This window comes from Rhinolophus ferrumequinum, unplaced genomic scaffold (assembly GCF_004115265.2).
Source record: "Rhinolophus ferrumequinum isolate MPI-CBG mRhiFer1 unplaced genomic scaffold, mRhiFer1_v1.p scaffold_84_arrow_ctg1, whole genome shotgun sequence".
NCBI lineage: Eukaryota > Metazoa > Chordata > Mammalia > Chiroptera > Rhinolophidae > Rhinolophus > Rhinolophus ferrumequinum.
In genome coordinates this window covers 360,830-383,691 of record NW_022680440.1, presented here as the reverse complement: position 1 = coordinate 383,691, position 22,862 = coordinate 360,830, and the positions used below count along the sequence as shown (strand labels likewise).

Below are 22,862 nucleotides of genomic sequence, written 5' to 3'. Positions count from 1 at the left end.
CCTGTTCAATCTTAGTTGCAGGGGGCGGAACCCACCATCCCTTGCAGGACTTGAGGAGTTGAACCGGCAACTTTGTGGTTGAGAGCCCACTGGCCCATGTGGGAATCGAACCGGCAGCCTTCGGTGTTAGGAGCATGGAGCTCTAACCGCCTGAGCCACCGGGCTGGCCCAATACTAGTCACTTTTAGAAGAAAGAAGTTTCCATTACACAATAACTAGAAAATCTCAAATGCTATAGCTCAGTATGTACCATTAAATTGTTCTGGGCTAGTGTACATTTTAGTTTAACATAGAACTGCATTTGCGGTCTTTAAAAAGGCAGCACTAGTTATATTTTGGCTTTTATTCTAGATGCTTGACATAGTTAAGGCCACAATTCAAGCATATTAATTGAACATAGTTAAAATGTAATGATAGTCAACACAATCTCATGCAACCTACATAACACTGTATAATGCATGGAATGAAACCAGTGTTATTTAATTGGTGTTTTACAGGCACACACACACACAGAGATAACTGAAAAAAACAAACAAACAAATACAAAACCTATCAAAAGCAATCATTCTAAATGTAGTATGGTAACACAGTAAAAATATACCATGGAACTAGTTATGTGAACAGTACTATTTAATACCTAGGATAAAATGACTGGTTCTAACAGAAAGCTAAGCCTGCATCAGTCGTTGTAATCATAATGGCTTGTAAAAGCATCAGGTTTCCAGTAGAGAAACTATTCTATGAATGTCAGTAAATCTTTTCAAAGTTTCACACCTGTAAAACCAGAATAAGGCTACACCTATCTAAAGTCTGAACAGATAGCAAGATTTTCAGCCATAATATAAAGTCCTCATGCAGCATATGCTTTCTGGCTCCTAGAACGCTTCATGTGCATAATAATAAAGTTACGATGCCAAAGAAGTAAACTAGAGAAGTTCAGCAAAGTTTCCATCGTGCCATGACTTTTAAACCTCAGGAATGGTGTGGTCCATCAGGCTTTTCATAATGCTTGGTGCCAACTGTTTAATAATGTGTTCAAACATAAAAGCAGATATGATTTTTAGGACTAACTATAGTCCCAAATGTTGACAATATGTCTGCAGTTTGAGAGTCCTTCAGTCCAGTGCCATTCTGTCTGCTAATTTCACAGATGTTATGTTCTGTGAGAAGACTGCTTCTGGCTGCAGAGCTATCATTCACTATGGATGATGTTATTTTTCCATTTTTAAAGATAAAACCAACATGTCCATTGTGTCCTTACGCGTAATAATTGTGTGTTCAAATCTGGTCACGAATAGTCCTAGTAATTTTCTCTCCAAAAGCCTTTATCAGAGCTCCAGCCTGCACAGTTCTCCCTATTGATCCGGAGTACTTGGTCCCCAATCTCAGACCAACCGATCAGGCTGGAGAATTTGCCTGGACTAGCTGAACACACATATCATTATCTACCGATTGAAGCCTGAACCCAGTTTTTCTATGTTGATCCTTACACAGAATGACTCCACAAATCAGTTGCTTACTTTCTGCTCCAGAATTACAGCATCATTACCAGATGCAGGAGCCACCACCATATATAGTTCATACTGGAAGGTCTTGCTACCAGCCCCTGGGTTGGTGCTTCAGTGTCCGTGGCCATATTTTCATGTATTTCTTCTTCATTTAAACTCAGGCCCATGTACCGAGAGAGCTCCGGATACAATTTAGGATAGAGATTGCCATCTTGAGAGATGGGAGCAGAAGCAGACAAAATTGCTGGGTTGGCAGGGTTTTTGGAAAAGGCCTAAATTACTTTGTCTACCTTAAAGTCTTCAAGAGATGGGTTCAGAGATATTTTTGCAGGATTTTTTCTAGGCTGCAGGAATCCGCTTGCTGCCGCGGACTCCTCTGGTCTCTGGCACCGACTTATGAGACCTGATTTGCCATACCCAAGGGGAGGAAAGCTGCACCACCCCTGCCTTCGGCCCCTCTTACCGTAAACATTTACAGTTATAAATTTCTAAGTTGTACTTTAGGTGCATCCAGTAAGTTTCAGTATGTTTTGTTTGCATTTTTATTCACCTCAAAGTATTTTGTAACTTCCCTCATGATTTCTTTTTTGACCCATTGGTTCATTAGGAGTGTGTTTTTTAAAGTCCAACATTTGTGAATTTCCCAAATTTCCTTCTGTTATCAGTTCCAAATTTCATTACATTGTTGCCAGGGAACATACTTCATATGACTCCAGTCCACTTATACTTACTGTGATTAGTTTTATTGTCTTAACATACGGTCTGCCCTGGGCAAGTGTGCTAAGTGGAAAGTGTATTTGAGAAGAATGTGTATAATGCTATTTTGGGGTTTGAATGCTATAGGTGTCTAGTAGTTTTATAGTGTTATTCAGTTCTTCTGTTTTCTCATTGATTTTCTGTCTGCTTGTTTTATTCATTATTGAAAATGGGGCATTGAAATCTCCAGCTATTATTTTTGAATTGTCTACTTCTTTCAATTCTATCGTTTTATTTCTTCTTATTTGCAAATCTTGTTATGTGTACACATGTTTATAATTACTACATCTTGTTGATGAGTTGGCCATTTTTATTATAAATATGTTTCGTCTGTAATAACAAATTTTTATGCTATGTTCCATTTTGTCTGCTATTAGTATTGCCACTTCAGCTACCTTTGGGCTACTGTTTGCATGGTATATCTTTTCACATCCTTTTACTTTCAACCTATTTTGTCTTTGAATCTAAAGTAAGTGTGTTGTAGATAGCATACAGTTGGGTCTGTTTTCTAATTTTTTGTGATAATCTCTATCTTTTAACTGGTTTGTTCATTCCACTTATATTTAATGTAATTACATATGTGGTAGGGTTACATCTGCCATTTTATATTTGTGTTTTATGTGTTATGTCTTTTTTTCTACCTCATTCATTCATTACTGCCTTCTTTTGTGTTAAATTGATATTTTCTACTGTGCTATTTTAATTCTCTTGTTTCCTTTGCTATTATTTTAAAATTCATTTTTTAGTGGTTGACCTAGGGATTAAAATTAACATCTCAACTTAAAACAATGTAGATTAGGTTAATACCAACTTAGTAACAGTGGTACACAAACACTTTTATATAACTCCATCTCTCCCCTTTGTTTAGTGCTGTTATTGTTATACAAAATATATCTTTATGTATTGTATGCCCAATATTGCTTTATGATTATTGCTTTATTCAGTTTCTTTAAACTTGTGTATTAGTTTCCTGTTGCTGCTTGCATAGAAAAAAGTTAACTTGATAGGCCTCACTGCTTATTCTTAGAATGAACTGCTTTTGAGGTCCACCCTTGGCTGGCATCTGAGAACTTGGAATTCAGGAAGGTTCCAACCTACCTAACTGATAAGAGCAGTTCACTATGCCTAAGATGCTTACAAACAGTATAATTTATGCTGAACACCTGCTTTTCTTCTGGGATTCTGGAATTTTTGTATGTGCTAGGCAGAGGGTGCTTGTATAAGCCCCTAATAAAAACCCTGGGTGCTGAGTCTCTAATGGTCATTCCTGTTTGATGACATTTGGTTCTGAGGGGAATTAAGTGTGTCCTATGTGACTATGAAAAAAGGATCCGTAGGGTAGGGGCTTGCCTTGGCCTCCTGTGGACTTTGTCCCATGTGCTTATTTTGCTTTGTATCCTTTTGTCATAATACATTGCAGCTGTCAGTACGGCTGTATGGCTGAGTCCTGTGAGTCTTCTAGCAAGTCATTGAAACTGGGGTGGTCTTGATATTCCCTACATACTCCGTAATAGATTCCCACAAATTGGGTGACTTAAAACAACGTAAGTTTATTATCTTACAGTTTAAGATGTAAGAAGTCTGAAATGAGTCTCACTGAGCTCAAATCAAGGTGTCAGCATTGTTGTGTTCCCTTTAGAGGTTCTAGGGGAGAATCCATTTTCTTGTCTGTTCCACCTTCTAGAATTTTCCTGCATTCATTGGCTCATGGTCACCTCATCCTATCTGCAAAGCTAACAATGACTGGTTAAGCCTTTCTTATGCGGCATCACTTTGACACTCACTTTCCTGCTTGTCCCTTTCATTTATAAGGAGCCCTGTGATTATGTGGGGTCCAACCAAATAATCCAGGATAATTTTCCCATCTTAAATTTCTTATTTTATCATATCTGCAAACTCCCTTTTGTCATGCAAAATAATATATCTGCCGAGGTTCTAGGAGTTGGGGTGTGGACATCTTTGGGGTGGACCATTTTTGTAGCTATCACAATCAGGAGAAATAAAGAGTTAGAAACAAAGAATGCATTTATTCAAGTCTTTTATCTTATGTAATTATCCCTACGGATCCTTTTTTCATAGCGTCACATAGGATACACTTAATTCCCCTTAGAATCAGTTATCCACAGGTCTGCCTGTGGATTGGACTTACTGTCTAGTGTCCTTTCATTTCAGCCTGAAGGACTTCTTTTATATATCATGTAGGACAAGTCTTGTTGTGATGAATTCTCTGTCCTTGTTTGTCTAGGAATGTCTTAATATCAGCTTCAGTTTTGCAGGATGGTTTTGCTGGATATAGGATTCTTGGTTGACAGTCTTTTTGTTTCAGCACTTTGAACATGTCGTTCTCCTGCCTCCTGGTCTCCTAGGTTACCACTGATAAATCAATTGAGCATTTTTTGTACATGATGATTTCCTTCTTTTTTGCTGTTCTTAAGATTCTTTGTCTTTCAATAGTTGATTATGATGTGTCTAGGTGATTATGATGTGTCTAGTGTCTAGGTGTGGATCTCTCTGAATTTATTCTATTTGGAGTTTCTTGAGTTTCTGGGATGTACAGATTATTTTTCATCAAATTTGGGAAATTTTGGGCCATTATTTCTTTTCTTTTCTTTTTTTTTAAGGAGGGCACAGCTCACAGTGGCCCATGCAGGGATCAAACCCACAACCTTGGTGTTATTATTAGCATCCATTCTTTCTTTTTTTTTTTTTTTTTTTGACATTTGAAAAAATAGCTTAATAAAAATACACTAGTTCTACAAGCGGCCTTCGTGGTCATTTCTTAAGTTCAACTCACCATAATCAAATTAAAATAATGTCATGTCCTCTTGTTAAAAAAGAAGTCCTGTTGTCACAAGAAAAGCAACTTTACATTTTATATAATACAATACACCTCCCCTATGAGTATACAGACTACGTATATAAAGGTCACCAGTATTTCTGAATGCAAAGTAAATATATTAGTGGAGTGCTTGAGTGAAGGTGTTAAACTTCCTCCTCCTGATAAACATGTCACTCCCTACTGTGGAGTTTATGTTATAACATGATGATCAATTCTATTTTTTAAATAACCAGTGTATTTTCTTTTTTAAATTTCTTAAAACCATGGTAGAAATTGTCTTCGTATATATTTTATAGGTGTCCAAACCAATAGGACAAGTCTTCTTAACACCAACTATGGAAGATGACTTTTATTGATTATTGAGACCCAGAGGATTTGCAGTAAAACAGCAATACTGCAGTATTACCTACAGGTTAGCCTATGTTGCTTTAAGTGATATGTTTCTCCTGAATTGATTAGAGGTGTTACAGTACAAAGCCACAGCACACATAGGCAGAATGGACTTTAATATGCATGTAGGCAGTGCGGTTAGAAAGGGATGTACGTTTCTTTTATTTCAGTACCTTCATATAATAAAGTTAACAGGGGTCAGCCCGGTGGCTCAGGCAGTTGGAATTCTGTGCTTCTAACTCCGAAGGCTGCCGGTTCGATTCCCACATGGGCCAGTGGGCTCTCAGCCACAAGGTTGCCGATTCAACTCCTCGAGTCCCGCAAGGGATGGTGGGCTGCGCCCCCTGCAACTAGCACCGGCAACTGGACCTGGAGCTGAGCTGTACCTTCCACAACTAAGATTGAAAGGACAACAGCTTGACTTGGAAAAAAAAAAAGTCCTGGAAGTACACACTGTTCCCCAATAAAGTCCTGTTCCCCTTCCCTAGTTAAAAAAATAAATAAATAAGTAAATTAATAAATAAAGTTAGCAAAAATAATAAATATTAAAAAGAAAAAGGCAGCTGGCCCTGCCAACCAATTCCTATAGTAGTCTTAGAAATCCTCGTCCTGTAGAATTTCCTCTTGTAGTCATAAGTACCACCATCCCGGGAGTATTTCAGTGTATCATTACCTACGCCAAGCAAGCCTGGTGATACAGCTACCCGAGTTCTCTTGGTTGTGGGCGAATGTGATCTTCACTCATAGTTGCCCAGCTTCACATTTATGTGAAGATAGAGGCACGCTGAGTCAACCCTTCAAACCTTTTATAGGTGTAATTGAGAAAAACCCAGTCTTTGGATTTGTAGTCCGGTTCTGTGGTGTTTGGCACTGGTTGTAAAATACCAGATTCAGGAAAGTCATCAAAATTTGAAGTATCATCAATGCTCTTGATTTCTACAGGGATTGCTACTCACCTTTCCCTGGTGTGCCCCCAGTCTACAGCTTCAAAACAGCGATGACCTTTTATTTCTTCTACTCCACTATTTCCAATTTTATTTTCAGAATCAATATAAAATCTAAGAATTAAATCCTTGGCTTTCTCAGATATAGGAACCTCTGGAGGAAATACCAGAGTTTCTTTCCAGTTCATTACTTTTCTGTATGTTTCTTGAGGTATTTCAGAGCAGAAATGTGGATGTCCTATTAGCATTTCATACGTAATCGCTTTCAAAGACCACCCGTTGCACAATTTATTGTATCCAGTCTGCATGAATACTTACGGTGCAATGTAATCTGGCGTCCCAACTGTGGAATATGCCAGTTGTCTCCTGTTCTTCCATGTTTCTGCTTTCCTCTGAGTTAATGTTCTGAAACGAGAAGTCACTTGATGGATTGTGTGTAAAGTTTCTGTAGAATTCAGTCCTGTGAGCTTTCTTTAATCCCGTGCATAAACCAAAATCATATAATTTCACATGACCCTTGGCATCCAATAAAAGTTTGTCTGGTTTAATATCCCTATGGATGAAACCCAACTGGTGGATCGCATCTATTGCTAGAACAGTCTCTGAAATGTAAAACTATTTCCCCTTCTGTCAAGGTATGTTTCTTCATTAGCAGTGTCATCATGTCACCTCCAGGAAGAAATTCCATGATTAGATAAAGATTTATCTTGAAAACTGTAAAACATCTTCACCACCCAGGCACCATCTGCTTCTACCAAAATATCTTCCTGCTCGGATATGAGCCACCTGTTCTTTTTCAAGCATATCAGCTTTTCTCAGTATCTTCATTGCATAGATATGGCCTGTATCTTTCTTCTGGATCAGTCTCACCTCTCCAAATGCTCCTCTTCCTATAACTTTCAGAGACTCAAAGTCATCCAAGCCACATCTGGTCCTCTTGAGCTGTAAGAACTCTGTTTCCTTGTGAGCATGCTGTGATAGGCATAACTTTTTCTCTTCATCTGCTAATCCTTCTTCCATGGCCACTTCTAATTTCTTCTGGTTTCTCTATCTTCATGTGGTAAAATTAGGTTGCTGTCAAAATTCTCCAGCTTGAGCTTGGCCACAGTCGCTCTTTCCCGGGTATGATTGCCATAGGAAAGGTGGTTGTAGTCCCTGCCGTCATTGCCATAGTAATGGAAATGTGTCTCCAGGACTGCTGAAGAATCTACAGAACCTTTGCCAAAATCTCTAAGTCATAGAAACAGAATAGCAATGACTGCCTCCAGTTGCGCCCGCAGCTGGCTCAGCCTCCTCACGGACCACAGCAGGCCCGGCGCCCATACATTATTTCTTGAAATATTCTTTCTGCTCCCTTCTTTTTCTCCACTACTATCATGCATTTGTTGGTGTGTTTGATAGTTTCAGTTACTGTACTTTCCAACTCCAAAATATCTACCTGGTTTCCTTTTATAATTTTTGTTTCTTTATTGGTATTCTGTTTGATGAGACTTCATTCTCATACATTGTTTAGTTTCTTAGACATGGCTTTCTTAATCTTTGAACATACTTAAAATAGCTGATTTAATATCTTTAGTTAAAGTCCGTATTTTTGTTGTGTGTGATCATGAAGACTGCTCACTTAGTTTAGGCAGAGATTTGGTAGATGCCTGGAAGCAGTAAGTCTCTTGGAGAGGCTGTGTGTGTGTGTGTGTGTTGGGGCCAGCCTTCAGCATCATTCCAGGCATTGGCGGCTCCACCTTAGTCTTCACTTACTGCTGCTCAGCCCCCAGTTAGCCAGACATGAAAGCCTGGGCCTTTCCTGAGTATGCAACGGCCTGGATATTTGTGTGACTTCTCGATCCCCAGGAATCTGTTGGAGCTTTTCAAAGCTATCTATTGAAGTCTCATTCCTCAGCTTTTCTAAAAAAAAGAAAAATTTTGTTAAGCTAGTGTTTGTCCCAACTGTTTTCCCCTTCCTCAGACGGTTGAGGTAATGCAATAATTGCCTGATTGGTTTCAGCAAACACCCCAAGAACTGTAAGAAGTTTGAATCGGGTAAAATAAAGACAGTCTTTTAAGTGGGGTCTACCATCCAACCGCTAGATAGGTAAAATATGACAGTTTCAGGGGAATTGGACTTTGAAGGCGTTCCAGTCCCATTCTGCCCTCTCCAGTGATTTCCAGGCTGCTCCTCTTCATGGTGACTGTTGGCTGTTGGTTTACATTGCTATTAATACTTTGGAGCTGGGAGTAGGGGTGGGGAGAATTAAGTATAATAGGGAAAGTCAGAACACCACAAGACTCTTTACTGAGATTCTTAAATGCTGCCTAGATTGCTGCAAGGCTTTGGTTAATTTCAGAGTTCTAAAAAAGTTGGTTCTGGCAATTTTTTCTTTTATGGAAGAGAGAATTTGTGTCGATTTTTTTGTTTTTGTTGATGTCTTCACTTTTGATTCTGAACATGTCTCTTTTCATCATTGTATCTGCCATTGTTCTGTAAGAATGGGTTTATTAGATTATCTCTTAAGCTTTCTGACTTTCAAAAATTCTGGGTTTTTTTCTAGCTTAGATAGACAGGAACCTGAAAAATACTGAGTTGAATTTAATATAAAATAACGATTTAGTGTTTTTTTAACTGACTTTATGTGTGTGGCTGCTTCTTCTGTTTCTTTTTATTTATTGACATGTGTGTCTTTTCACCTACTCAGGAAGTAAAGAATGCTGATGGGAGAACCATTTCCCTAATTTTCAGATTGTTGAGCTGGTTGCCATGATGGGTGAGTTCAAACTAAAGGAATTTTTTGTCCATAATTAAAGTATAAAATGGGGGAGAAAGGGCCGGCCCAGTGGCTCAGGTGGTTGGAGCACCGTGTTCCTAACACCGAGGTTGCTGGTTCGATTTCCACATGGGCCAGTGAGCTGGGCCCTCTACCAACCGACTGCCTCAGTGGGGTGTAGCGCAAGGCTCATACTACCAGCATGAATCAGGGAACTGTCCTACACAACTAGACAGAGAAACAACAGCTTGAACGGGAGTGGGTGGGGGGGAGGTGGAAAAAGGGGGGAAAAATGAGGGAGAAAAATGTTTTTGTGTGTGTATGACAAACTTTTTTATGATATAGATTTATGTAATTTTTTATATTTATTTAATAGATTTTCATTTAAAGCACTTGTGTTAACTGTTACTGTTTTGGAATGACCATTTTATGTAGGTCATAGAAGGGACATTTAAAATAAACTGTTAAGATGGATTGTGATTTTCTTAGCGTCTGATGGACAGAAAGAATACTTGATAAAGTATCCTGAGTTTTAAAGGTTGAATAAGTCCTTATGATTACCCAACAATGTAATAATATAGATAGACTAAAAAAAATAGCATAAAAATAAAAAGATTTTTATAACAGAATAGAGCAGCAAATCATTGGTGCTCAGGGAGGATATGTTTTACAACTCTTGTGAATATCCTGTGGTATTATAATGTTAATGGAAAGGGAGACTAAATAATGGGAATGGATTATGGGTGTTCCGTTTACATATTAATTTGTTTTCTTCCTTACCTCCATTTTCTTTTTTCCTTTTCTCCTTGGGATTGAGGATTCTAATGTGAGGCAGGGATTGAACGGGGAAATACTAGGAAGAAATGGCGCAAATGGCCCACCCTATCCCAAATGGGGGAAAATGGACAGACAAGTAGTTGGAAGTTAAGTTTATAAATTTAGACTGATACTGATATCTTAACTCTGACGTATACTTGCCCATGTTTGTCTTGTCTCAGTTTTCCTATTGCTTGCTTAAAAATTGTAGTATTCATTTATATATATATATATATATACGCACACACACACGCACACACACGCACATATACGTGTGTGTGTGTGTGCGTGTGGGTGTGTGTGACATTATAGGCCAAAGAACTTAAATTTGTCCATGTTCTTTAGTGTGCTAGCACACTTTCAGATTTTACTTGTGGCAAGCGTGTAAGCCAAAGCTCCACCTTTCCACTTTGTAAATTTCTCTTCCACTTTCCTGAGTAACCATGACTGCAGTGCCATCGTGTGGTCCACATTCTCCTTTCTTGCCAGCCTCACCTCCAGTTCTAAACTGGCTATCCTTTTAGGGAACTCCTTTCCACTTTTCATGATAGTCGCTCTTACTTGCAATCTGAACTGTGTGTTAATCAAATTGATTTCTACCATACTACTCAAATACTTCACTATAGTAAGCAACAAAACAAAGAACAGCCATTGCTTAAAAACATGTACAAAGGTAGTCACAGAAAATCATACTATTTAAAAGTGTGAGTCATAGATATTTGAATTTTTGATTTAGGATGTTCTCTTGTCATTATTTTTCAAGTATAATGAATAAGCGTATAAGGTATCTAATTAAACATGTCTAATAAAAGATTTTATTTGAAATTATTTTCCAAATATTTTCTGTTTTTGTGCTCAGCTACATGTCCTTTTAACATGTGTCAGAAACCCATTGCTGCTTCTGTACAACTATAGGTCAGACTCTGGGATCCTCTGGTCATCCTTACTGCCTATTGGATCAACTCATGATCCTAAAGCATTTATAACCTGTCTAATCTGCCTAGTACCTATGGCCACCACAGAGATTCTTAATAGAGTAAAACAGCATAAGAATTGTTAGAATAGTGCTTGTGGGGTGTGGTGTATCTCAGCACACCAGTTGGCTTGATCTTCTGTGCATTTCTTAGCTTACATCTTGTCAGCCTCCTCAAAGTAAGTTTCCTATTGGGTACTTATCTACTATGTGATTCTTCTTCAAGCCAGAAAAGGAAGGCAGTCAATTAAATTGCCCTTTATTAGTATGTCATCTCTCTAAGGAGTTACTTTTATTCAAATGGCCCTGTTTATTTTTGTATATCTACAATAGCTAGAGAACAGTACTCAGTTTTGTTTTTTTTAAACAAGGAAAACAGTATTGTGTAAATGTGATAAAAGTTTAAGCCAAATCCTTCCCAGGCATTTATTTATTTTGGTATTGTGATATTAACCATGTGAAAATGCCTAAATTCAAGTTTTTAAGTTATTTCTGATTAAGAAAATGAAACATAGATACATTTAAGTATTAGAGCTCTTCTCTCCCCAGTGTAGAATTAAGGCTCTTTCCTTTCTCAGGAAGGTTACATCAGACAATTTTATTCTAATTAAGATCATTCTCACCTTATTGTTTGCCAAGGAAAGATTTATTTTTATCAATTAATCGCATAGTCTGGCATGGACAGCACACCTGTTGTGATTATATTATACCCAACAGCTCACTTACTACTGTTCAGCTAACCTAACATTATGATGAAATTTTATTTTACTAAGGATGCTTTGTGAAGGATTACAACATTTTCTCTAAACCTGGAACTTATTAATATAAACCCATGGAGCCATTAATTTTCATTTTAATATGCAAATAGTTTTACTATAGAACAGAATATATTGTTATAAAAGATTAATACATTAGCGAAGTCAGCTATTTGTATATTTGAAAGACTGATGAAGCCATGGAATTTCCACATGCTTTTTAATGATTTTTCCTTATAGGATAAAGCATGTTTTAATTATTACTACTCTGGAACACAAACCATTACTTATCAAAATGGCTACATTTAAAAATGTCTCTCAATTCCTTTACTTACCAATTGTTGATTATTATTAGTGAAATTGATTTACTAGTGAAAATCAGTTACATTGTCCCTGAAGTTTTCCAGAGAGCATATAATTGGCATTAGTAGGAGGCTCATGCTTATAGACTGGAAAGAAATCTGATTGATATATTTGGAAGAGATTAAAAGTTTATGGTTAATGATTCTTTCACTTAGTTTTGTTTCTTATTTTTAAAGAGATTTTTTTGGAGGGAGGTGGGATATTGGGAAACACTGTGTTTTTCCAGGGCCCATCAGCTCCAAGTCGTTGTCCTTCAGTCTAGTTGTGGAGAGCACTGGCCTATGTGGGAATCGAACTGGCAACCCTGTTAAGAGCTTGCGCTATAACTAACTGAGCCATCCAGCCGCCCCTTCAGGTTTTAAATAATTAAAATTTTTTCACAAAAATAACACGTGTAGGCATTGACAATGTTCTAGATGAATTTTTGCATTAAATTTCATTATAAGTTTTGTGTTTGATGTCTATAATAAATGTACATTGAAATTGCAATTCTGTGTATATGTTATTTTTAAAAAACCTAGATGATCAGCAAGCTTTGAACTCAATCATGCAAGATTTGGCTGTTCTTCATAAGGCCAGTCGACCAGCATTATCCTTACAGGAAACGAGAAAAACAAAGTCATTATCACCAAAAAAGCAGGTACTTGTTTCAATAATATTTTAATAAATACATATTGTTGTTCTATGATTTGTTTCCTTTGAGTATTCTGATCTTATAGAGGGTTTGCTTAAAGTGTTTAGCTTTTACACTACTGAATCAAATATTTTGTTGTTTGTTATACATTTTTTCCATAAGGTCATGTGTTTAAAAAAAATGGTAGTTTCCTTTAATGTGGTAACTGCTCTCTGAAGCTGATATTTCATCTATTCTTAAAGTACTTAAGATAAGCAAATTATTTTTATTTAAAACAATCTATTCTGTATATTTACAAACGAGGATCATTTTGATTCTTATAGATAAAAATTTTTTGGAATGAAAAATGGAAATGTAGTATTCTATGTTTCCCTGAAAGAGGATTAGCAAATGTCTCATACCCATGATGCCATCACTAATAGATGGGGGTGATCTTTCCTGTTGAACGCAGATTCAGCAATGTAATTCTCAACTCAGCTCTTTGGCAGACACTATCAATTGATTATAGTTGACTCTGAAAATGAAACCTCCTTCCACTTCTGCTGTATTTTAAATGACAAAGAAAAAAATGATTTAGAAATTCTAGAAATTTTATCTGATCTCTGAAAAGGTTTATCATTTCATTACAGAATGATGTCCGAGTCAAATTTGAACACAGAGGAGAAAAACGGTAAGGAAAGAAACATACATTTCAGTTTATTGATTTAATTAAATGTGTTCCTTGTTAAAGCCATTAGAGGTTCTTTCTATATTTTAATGAAGGTTCATGGCTTACAAATTGAGAATGGAATAGTCCTTGGTAATGTGTAACATGTATTTAGATTTAAGATAGAATCTGTCAAAATTCAGGCTAAGCATTAGAAATGATAAATGTTTTTTACTTTGCAATATTAGGAAATAAATAAGATCCCTGGATAATACAGCCTTTAAATATTACAATTTCTTTTATTTTTACTCAGTGGAAATTAAATACATTTCTCTGTTTCATAATTATATCATTGCTTCGGATACTATACAGAATTTATGTATGTGGACTTAATATTCACAATTTTGATTATTTTCTAGAGACTACAATCATATGAGATGTATATTGAGTTAGTAACATTGAGGACAGTTAGTTAGAATGGGGACTGTAAATTATTTAGAGAGGTGTAAACCTAGCTTTACACCGGCATTTGTATCTCAGTACAGCAGTGGGATGGGTAGCTGTGGTTAACCACAGAATTGCTATCAAGGCCTAATAGGAGTTGGAGAATATGGGATTTCATTTCTGTTATTTGTGTCTCTAAATTAATTTGATGAAAGATCTATCCAGTTTAAGGACTTTAAAGACGGCCCACAAATCATATAACCTGAAATGTAAAACTATTTTACACAGAGATGTTAAAAAAATGGGATATACCAGATATACCATAGAAGTGCTGTCCAATATAGTTGTTTTCTATTTACTATTCTTTTATGGATATTTTCTCAGTTTTTTTTTTTTTTTTTCATTCATGGAGCACTGTTTATTTAGTACTTTCTAACTGCTGGGCCGTGAAGGAATAAAGTGAGTGAAACAGATGGTCCCTCCTCTTACAGAGCTTACAGTCTGGTATAGTAGTCTCCAAGCTTAGATGCCTGCTTCCAGGGACAGCGCAGGCCAGTCCTTTGTGACATAGGAAGAAAATACTGAAATTTAAAAATTTTAATCCTGTAAAAATATTTATATTGGGGGTATGCTTATATATGGGGGGTATGATATATATGAACTCAAAAACGTTGAGTTGATAAGGGTACAGAAATCAAAATTTGAATCCCCAAAGAATGACTTTATACTTTTTAATAGTTTCATTACGTTACATTGAAGAACGTTTTGAGAATTTGCTTTTTATAATTTTTTGTAGAACAAACTTCAGAGTTTTTGCACTTTGTGTTGAGAATTAGTACACTTGATCAAAAAAGAGCCATTGTGTAGTATTCAAGCCAAGTGATTATTTATATTTTTAGTTAATTTTTAATTTCTCTACGCAAGAGATAACTGTTGCAAGTATGTTATTTATGCCCAAGACAATAAAATATTTAAAAATTCTGTCTATATAGAATCCTCCAGTTCCCCAGACCAGTTAAACTGGAAGATCTGAGGTCTAAAGCTAAAATTGCCTTTGGACAGCCTATGGATCTACATTATACCAATAATGAGGTAAACATATAACGTTTAACTTTCAGTAGTTCTTGTTTTGGAAAGTAGTATGTTCATTTCAGAGGTTTTAGGATTGTTGTGCTTTTGTTTGGGAATTGATAAGGATATGGTATGTTAGAGGAATAAGCACAATTAAATTCGTAAATTTTAACTGATTAAAATGGATTTTTTTCCATTGTCGAAAATATTAAAAGGTGCTATTGTGAAAATAATTGAATGAGAATCTATTAAATGAAGAAGTATATGTGTTACTTAGAAGTTTGCTGCTTATTTATGTTTTATTTTTACTTCGTGTACTTTTTTGATAAACTGTCTTTTCTCATGCTCTATACTAGGCTACAGAGACAATGGAGCTTTAGCAGTGAGACAGTTTAGTTAAAACTTACAGGATTATTTTCATTTTGGTTAAGACATGACTAGATCATTATGTTTATGTTTGGGAGTTAGTACAGGATCTTAAGGGCTCACCCTACCCTGGGGAGCTCTGTGTTCTGGGGAAACCCCTTTTGAATCTTCTGTAAAATGTGGATTGGATTAGATGATGTCTGAGGTTTCTTTCAGATTCTGTGAGATAGCAAGATCTTGAGGTCTTAAAATTTTGCAGGACAATTTAGGTAACTGGTTAATTTGTTTCTGCTTTTCCCCCCTCAGAAAATACTTGTTGAATTTGCTAGTTATAATGCTATGATTTAGGAATTGCAGCCCCTCATGGACTTTATAGACAGTCGTGAGACACTTAATACATGAATTGTTCAAATATATTAAGTTTTTGAAGGAAATGCATAAAGTATTGTGATAAAGAATAAAGGCAAGGACAGCAGGCCTTCTATTTCGATAGTACTAAGGAAGGGCTGACTGAGGTGGTGATGTCTGTCTGATACTGAGACTTAAAGCATGAAAAGCCAGCTTGGCAGAGTTTGAGGGGCTGAACATTCCTGATAGAGAAAGCAGCTAGAGAGCAGTGCAGAGGTCCTAAGATGGAAAAAATTTCTGTGTTTCAGGAGTAGAAAAAGTGCCAGTGGGAATGGAGTGACACTGCAAAACTGAGTAAAAATTAATTTTAGAAAATGTGAAATTGCTTTGCAAATGTAGACCATTGTGCAAATACAAGTATTTGAAAATATTAGATTTTCAAATGAATTGTTAATTTACAGCAAAAGAATATGCTAATGTAGCTTGTCTAAAGAAACCACTTACAGCTGAAAACAAAATATTTTAATAAAAATTTCGTATTCAAATAAATAATATCCCTGAACAAAATGATCAGTACTATACTATAGTAATGCCTTAAAATTTTATTTTTCAAATACTTTTTGGCTTTTCAGTTAACCATGAACACCTCTTGTCTGGCCTTATCTTGGCACTTACCATTTCTGTTTGTGCTGGCCTGATTTACAACTGCCAGCTCCTGAGACTGACACCTTTTTAGGGGTATGGCTTCTAGGATCCAGGCAGAAGTACATATTGGGGGTGGGGAGTGGCTGTGAGATGAAGCTCTGGATGGGGTGGGAGGTGGGAATGGATAGGCTCCACTTGCCACAGCGATAACTTGCTGGATAATACATTCTTTATGGGTCTCCTCCTCTTCCCGGTCTTCCCCATTCCCGTCCACTATTTTTAGTGTCTCTTTCCGTATAAACAGACTTGAACTTCAATCTCTATCTCATGGTACGATTGTAGGGGAACCCAGATACATTTTTGTTTTTGTTTGGTCTAAAATTGTATCATGGACAACTTTCAAATGCCAACATATACTAAGACTACAATACTGTCTTGATCTACCAGCCTAAGTAGGTCTATCAAGAAAAATGATGGTAGTTTGACATTTGTGCTCATACTGTACCTGTTCTAATTCTAGAATTACAGTTTGTTTGCTGAGTTCTCCCAATTTGTTTATATAATTTTTAGTAGGATTTTCTTGAGGACTGACATCAAACTGTTTGATCTGTAGTTTCAGGAACCCTCTCCCATTTCTAAAAATAGAAAAATGTCTCCATTTTCAGTTTCTTTGTCTCATGCTTTCTGAAGGATTTCTGGGAGTGGTTCTGCCATTATATCTTTGGCCTTTTGGCAGGAATGTGGTTGTGCAGGGGACCCTGCTCGCTGCTCCATTTGTCTTGCAGGGCGGCCTGCGGGGCTTCTGGTTCCGCTCCCCACATAAGAACACAGGACATAGTGAGGCCAAAAAAGAACACCCACGGAGCCATAGATAGGGGAGTCATACCACTATAGTCTCTCTGGCGGCCGGGCGAGACACACGCAGTAGTAGCCACACGATCCGCAGTCCCCATTCACTTCTCTGCCTGCCAACCAACCAACCAACCAACGCAGCCCCGCAGTTACATCAGTAGCCAATTGGCTAACCGGTTACAGCTCATGGCCAACCCATCACAGTGGACGGTCATTCACCACCCGAGCCAGCACCTCCCCACGCCAGGCCAAGAGCCTGGAAACCGCCCTCTGCAACTCTGTCCCCGCAGTGGTATAGGAGGAATTAAGGTGAAATTACAGAGATTTTCTGAGAATGTGTGATTCTGTAAATTAACCATGTCTTAATTCACATCGTGACCCACTCAGTGTGTGCCCTTGAACCCTGGGGGTACTAGGAAATAACTTATAAGGAATATTAGTGTTGTGGACCTGTGGACAAGCAAAAAACTTATTTATACTGCTTGTTATTCCAGTTCTATCTTTTTCTAGTGCATATAAATTTTTCTTTTCTTAAAGAACCGTTATTCTATAAACTTCTAGTTTTCCAGAATTGAAACAACCAGGAAATTTAAGCTGGGATTGGTTGGATTTGTCAGTTGGGCTCCTGTTTATTTAATAAAGTGTCAATGTGTGTGTTACGTTGGGGAGAGAGGCGGGGGTGTGCAGACAAAGTAAGTGGGTTTTCTCAGGTTGTTCCTGTTTAGATGGGAGGAGGAAAATCTTTTTATGGACTATTTTCATGTTTCACTGTGTAAAGTCAGGAAGATAATTTACTTCTTTCAAACTTAGGTTCTATTTAGTGAGTTTTCAAACTCAAATTTTAGTTTCCTTTCCAGAAAGGATTTATATTAACATACAACTGATTTATCAATAATAAGCCAGAGGGAAATCAATTTCATGAATGAGGCTAAAGTGAATTCCATCAAGCAGGAAAACATTGTGTGGTTTATTTAGTGTAATTTAGACAAGCTGGAACTTAATTGACTCTTAGTTCTCATTTTAAAATTTGTAATACGTGAGTGACCTTAGAACAAACAAGGTATCACATCAGAACCATAGACAGTAGTCCAAGCTATCGCTCCAGGCATTCTTCCAGAATGTTCAGATTTCACGATAGCCGACTGAGGAAGAGCAAAATCATATATAGTAATATTTTGTTACTGGGATTTAAACTAGTGTCTTTTCTCCTAAGAGCAACAGTATCTCAGAGAAGTTAACATTCCCGTTATAAATAAGTATGTAGTAAAAGTAAATATTCAGGTTTTCCCTTCAAATGAAATATTGGCAGAACAATTCCTGTCATTGCTTTGAAATGCTTTTTAGTACTTAAAAAAATATAATTAAGAAGAATATTAAAGATAGGAATAAAATGTACCAATATAGTTCATAATTGACAGGATAATGAAAATAATTAAGTAGATCAGGCTTGTTCTATGATACCAAGCAGTTAATATTCTTTTTTTTTTTTTAATTAGAAAATTTTCTTCATAGAGGAAAAAGGTCTGGTTAGCTGGTAAGTTGTAATAGTATAAAATTAACTACACACAGAGATTGGGAATATAATTTCAAGTACAGAGTGAGTAGATGTAAGAAGAGTGTATGATGAAATTCACATTAGTTCTATTTCATACAGCGAGTCCTCACTTAATGTTGTCGACAGGTGAAAAACAACTTAAAATGAAACCAGTTTTACGATAGACTAATTGATATAAACAAGAGTAAGTTTCTATGGCATCAGGACCTGCTGTATTTGTGTCTGACAGCCTTTCATAAAACAAGGAATCTTTTTCATAAAGAAATCTGCAGAGAATGAATACACAACATGTCAGCTAGGGTGTGTGTTTCAGATGAAGTTTTCATCCTGTGATACTTATTAAACAATATTTTCAAATGTGCTCTTTGCTGTGCTCCTGTTAATTGCTGATATGTGTGTGTGTGGGCGGGGGGGGGGGTCCTTGTCTTTGAGGCATTTTTACTAAAGAGGACCCAAAACTACCGTGTTTCCCCGAAAATAAGACCTATCCGGACAGGCAGCTCTAAGGCGTCTTTTGGAGCAAAAATTAATATAAGACCCGGTCTTATTTTACATTCCGGTCTTCTATTATAGCAAAATAAGATTGGGTCTTATATTAATTTTTGCTCCAAAAGGCGCACTAGAGCTGATTGTCCAGCTAGGTCTTATTTTCGGGGAAACACGGTACCTAGGCCTTTGCATTTTTTTTTAACTTTTTTTTATTAGTTTCAGGTGTGCAAAACAATGCACTAGTTAGACATTTATACCCCTCACCAAATGATAACCCCCCTCTCCCAATCTACTACCCCTCTGACATCATATATAGCTGTTACAGTTCCATTGACTCTATTTCCTATGCTGTACTCCACATCCTGTGACTGTACAGTCAGTGTCACTTAGCGTCTGCTTCAGGTGTATGGTGCAGTGATCAGGCATCTACCCTGTCCATGAAGGGGTCTCCCTAATAAGACATGTGTCCATCTGACACCCTACAAAATCTTTGCAACATTATTGATTATATCCCCCAAACTGTCTTTCATGTCCCTGTGGCAATATTGTGACTACCAATTTATGCTGTCTAATCCCCTCACCTTCTCCTTCATCCCCACCCCCCTCACAAATAGGAACCATCAGTTTTTCCTCTATATCTCTGAGACTGTGTCTGTTTAGTTTGCTCATTTATTCAGTTCTTTCTGTTCCACATATAAGTGAGATCATATGGCATTTGTCTTTCTCTGTCTGACTTATTTCACCTAGCATAATGTTCTCTAGGTCCATCCATATCATTGCAAATGGTAAAGTTTCCTTCTTTATGGCTGAGTAATACTCCATTGTATAAATGTACCACAGTTTCTTAATCCAGTCGTCTACCGATGGGCATTTCAGTTGTTCCCATGTCTTGGCTATTGTGAATAGTGCTGCAATAAACATAGGGGTGCATATATTTTTTTGAATTAGCGTTTTGGATTTCTCTGGATAGATACCCAAGAGTGGAATTATTGGGTCATAAGATAGTTCCATTTCCAGTTTATTGAGATACTGATTTCCATAGTGGCTGCACCAACCTCTCCTCAAACTATTCCAAAAAATACAGGAGGAGGGAAGATTCCCAAGCACATTTTATGAGGCCACTATTATTCTGATCCTAAAACCAGACAAAGTCATTACAAAAAAAAACTACAGGCCGATATCCATAATGAATAGAGATGCAGAAATTCTCAGCAAGATATTAGCAAACCAATTCAGCAATATATTAAAAAGATCATACACCATGATCAAGTGGGATTCATCCCTGATATGCAAGGGTGGTTCAATATCCACAAGCAAATCAATTAACATGATTCACCACATTAACAAAATGAAAAATAAAAACGATATGGTCATATCAGTAGGTGCAGAAAAATCGTTTGATAAAATCCAGCATACATTTATGATAACAACTCTTAGCAAAGTGGGAATAGAGGGATCATATCTCAGCATAATAAAGGCCATATATGATAAACCCACAGCTAAGTCATACTCAAAGGGGAAAAGCTGAAACCATTCCCCTTGAGATCAGGAACGGGGCAAGGTTGTCCACTTTCTCCACTTCTATTCAACATAGTTCTGGAAGTTCTAGCCACAGCAATCAGACAAGAAAAAGAAATAAAAGGCATCCAAATTGGTAAGGAGGAAGTAAAATTGTCACTATATGCAGATAACATGATACTATATATAGAGAACCCCAAAGACTCTATCAAAAAACTATTAGAGCTGATAAATGAATTTAATAAAGTAACAGGACACAAAATTAATATTCAGAAATCAGTTGCACTTGTATACACCAATAATAAACTATCAGAAGGAGAAATTAAGAAAACAATCCCATTTACTATTGCTTCAAAAACAATAAAATACTTAGGAATAAGTTTAACCAAAGAAGTAAAAGACCTGTACTCAGAAAATTAAAAGATACTGAAGAGAGAGATTAAAGAAGGTACAAATAGATGGAAACACATACCATGCTCATGGATAAGAAGAATTAATATAGTTAAAATGTCCATACTGCTTAAGGCAATATATAGATTCAATGCAATTCCTATCAAATTACCCATAACATTTTTCTCAGAAATAGAACATATAATCCTAAAATTTATATGGAATCATAAAAGACCCCGAATAGCCTCGGCAATCTTGAGAAATAAGAACAAAGTGGGAGGTATCACAATACCTGACATCAGATCATAGGCCTTTGCATTTGAATGGCTTGTGTACTGTGTTAATTGGGGCAGGCTAACAAGTGTGGGGTATGAGTTCACTTGTTTTCATTTTGTCCTTTCAATGAAATGGAATGTACTTTGAAGATTATTGACAGAGTCATCTTAAACTAGTAATTCTACATTTAAAAAAATGTATTTTGATTTTGTTAAATTGTATGATTCATGCTTGCTCTCATAGACCTCCCAGGTACTTTTATCCTTTATAATGTCTGATCTGTGAGAGTACTAATGAAAGCAGATTTCCACATTCAGGATTCACCATGGATGGCTGACTCATTTAGCTTATTTGTTTTAGAGTGTAGTGGTCACCAGGGTCAGGGATTTGAGCCCCTCCATTGTGTCTGTCACAGATAATCATTGTATCTGGTATGTTGATAAGCACACCTAGTGAGAATGCAAATCAGTGGTTACTACTGAAAAAAAATGAAAGTTTCATCAGTGCAGATGAAAGATTGTATCTTTTATTTTATAGATTATACCTTTTAGTTTTTGTGTGTACTCCTTAATGCAGTTTGGAGGTAAAGATACTATAACTTAAGTTTAGCAATATTATGGAAATACCCTAGAAAATCTTTAAATGTGTTTCCCAGAAATATTTAATGATCAATAAGCTAAAAAAGTTCATATTTATTCTGTGATTTTAGTAGTGGTAGGATCAGAAGAACAAAACAATGTAGATACATGTTTTCGTTCAGAATTTCATTATACTGATAAGTCAAAGAGCAAGGTATTTTGAGATTTATAATTCCACAGTAATGGAGAAGCTCCTGGAAGGGATGGGCCTGATGAGATGGTTGCATGATTCCTAATATCCTTTTTTGTTTAGTTGGTAATTCCATTAACTACTCAAGATGATTTGGACAAAGCTGTGGAACTGCTGGATCGTAGTATTCATATGAAGAGCCTCAAGATATTGCTTGTAGTAAATGGAAGTACACAGGTATGAATTGGGATTTTTTTCAGTAAGGATTATAGGATTTATGCCTGTATGCCTGTAAAAATCAATATATGAAGCATAGTTACATTCTATAATCATTGATATTTTCATATGATTCAATGTAAATGTACACATTGTAATTGCTGTAGTTTAATATCCTTGCCTCTCAAAACTGTATATGCAAAATTACAAGTACCATACATATGAAACTAATAAAAACAGATCTTGGGAAGAATTATTCTAAAATTTCAGAGTAGATTTGTTAAGACCCACAAATGGTAAGAATATCTCAGTTGTTTTTGGTAGGCGAGAGAATTCTGTTTCAAGCCTTAAAGAGGAAGAATAGCATTAATCATCGTTTTTCCTTTGTAGGCTGCTAATTTAGAACCATTGCCATCACTAGAAGATTTAGATAACACAGTATTTGGAGCAGAGAGGAAAAAACGGCTTTCTATAACAGGTAAGAAAGCTGGTGTCTGAATCATGAAATGGGTTTCTTCTCCATCCTTTAACACCTGAACAG

At 36.6% G+C, this 22,862-nt stretch overlaps 1 protein-coding gene and 2 pseudogenes across 4 annotated transcripts in view; 1 reads left to right on the top strand and 2 right to left on the bottom strand.

The window, feature by feature from the left end:
• MAP3K2 (mitogen-activated protein kinase kinase kinase 2) overlaps positions 1-22,862 on the top strand; it is a 148,551-nt gene that overhangs the window by 95,180 nt on the left and 30,509 nt on the right. For 3 of the 4 annotated variants that reach the window (XM_033102330.1, XM_033102327.1, XM_033102329.1), the window contains exons 2-7: positions 9,128-9,196; positions 12,625-12,743; positions 13,367-13,407; positions 14,820-14,919; positions 22,229-22,342; positions 22,712-22,799. In XM_033102330.1, coding sequence (XP_032958221.1) covers positions 9,190-9,196; positions 12,625-12,743; positions 13,367-13,407; positions 14,820-14,919; positions 22,229-22,342; positions 22,712-22,799 — 469 coding nt within the window. In that variant the 5' untranslated portion in view covers positions 9,128-9,189. Of the gene's footprint in view, positions 1-5,448; positions 5,516-9,127; positions 9,197-12,624; positions 12,744-13,366; positions 13,408-14,819; positions 14,920-22,228; positions 22,343-22,711; positions 22,800-22,862 lie in introns of those variants that run through there. The other variant, XM_033102328.1, reaches the window with a different exon arrangement.
• On the bottom strand, positions 966-6,139 carry LOC117020064 (syntenin-1-like; annotated as a pseudogene).
• LOC117020063 (serine/threonine-protein kinase 38-like) lies at positions 6,257-7,608 on the bottom strand (annotated as a pseudogene).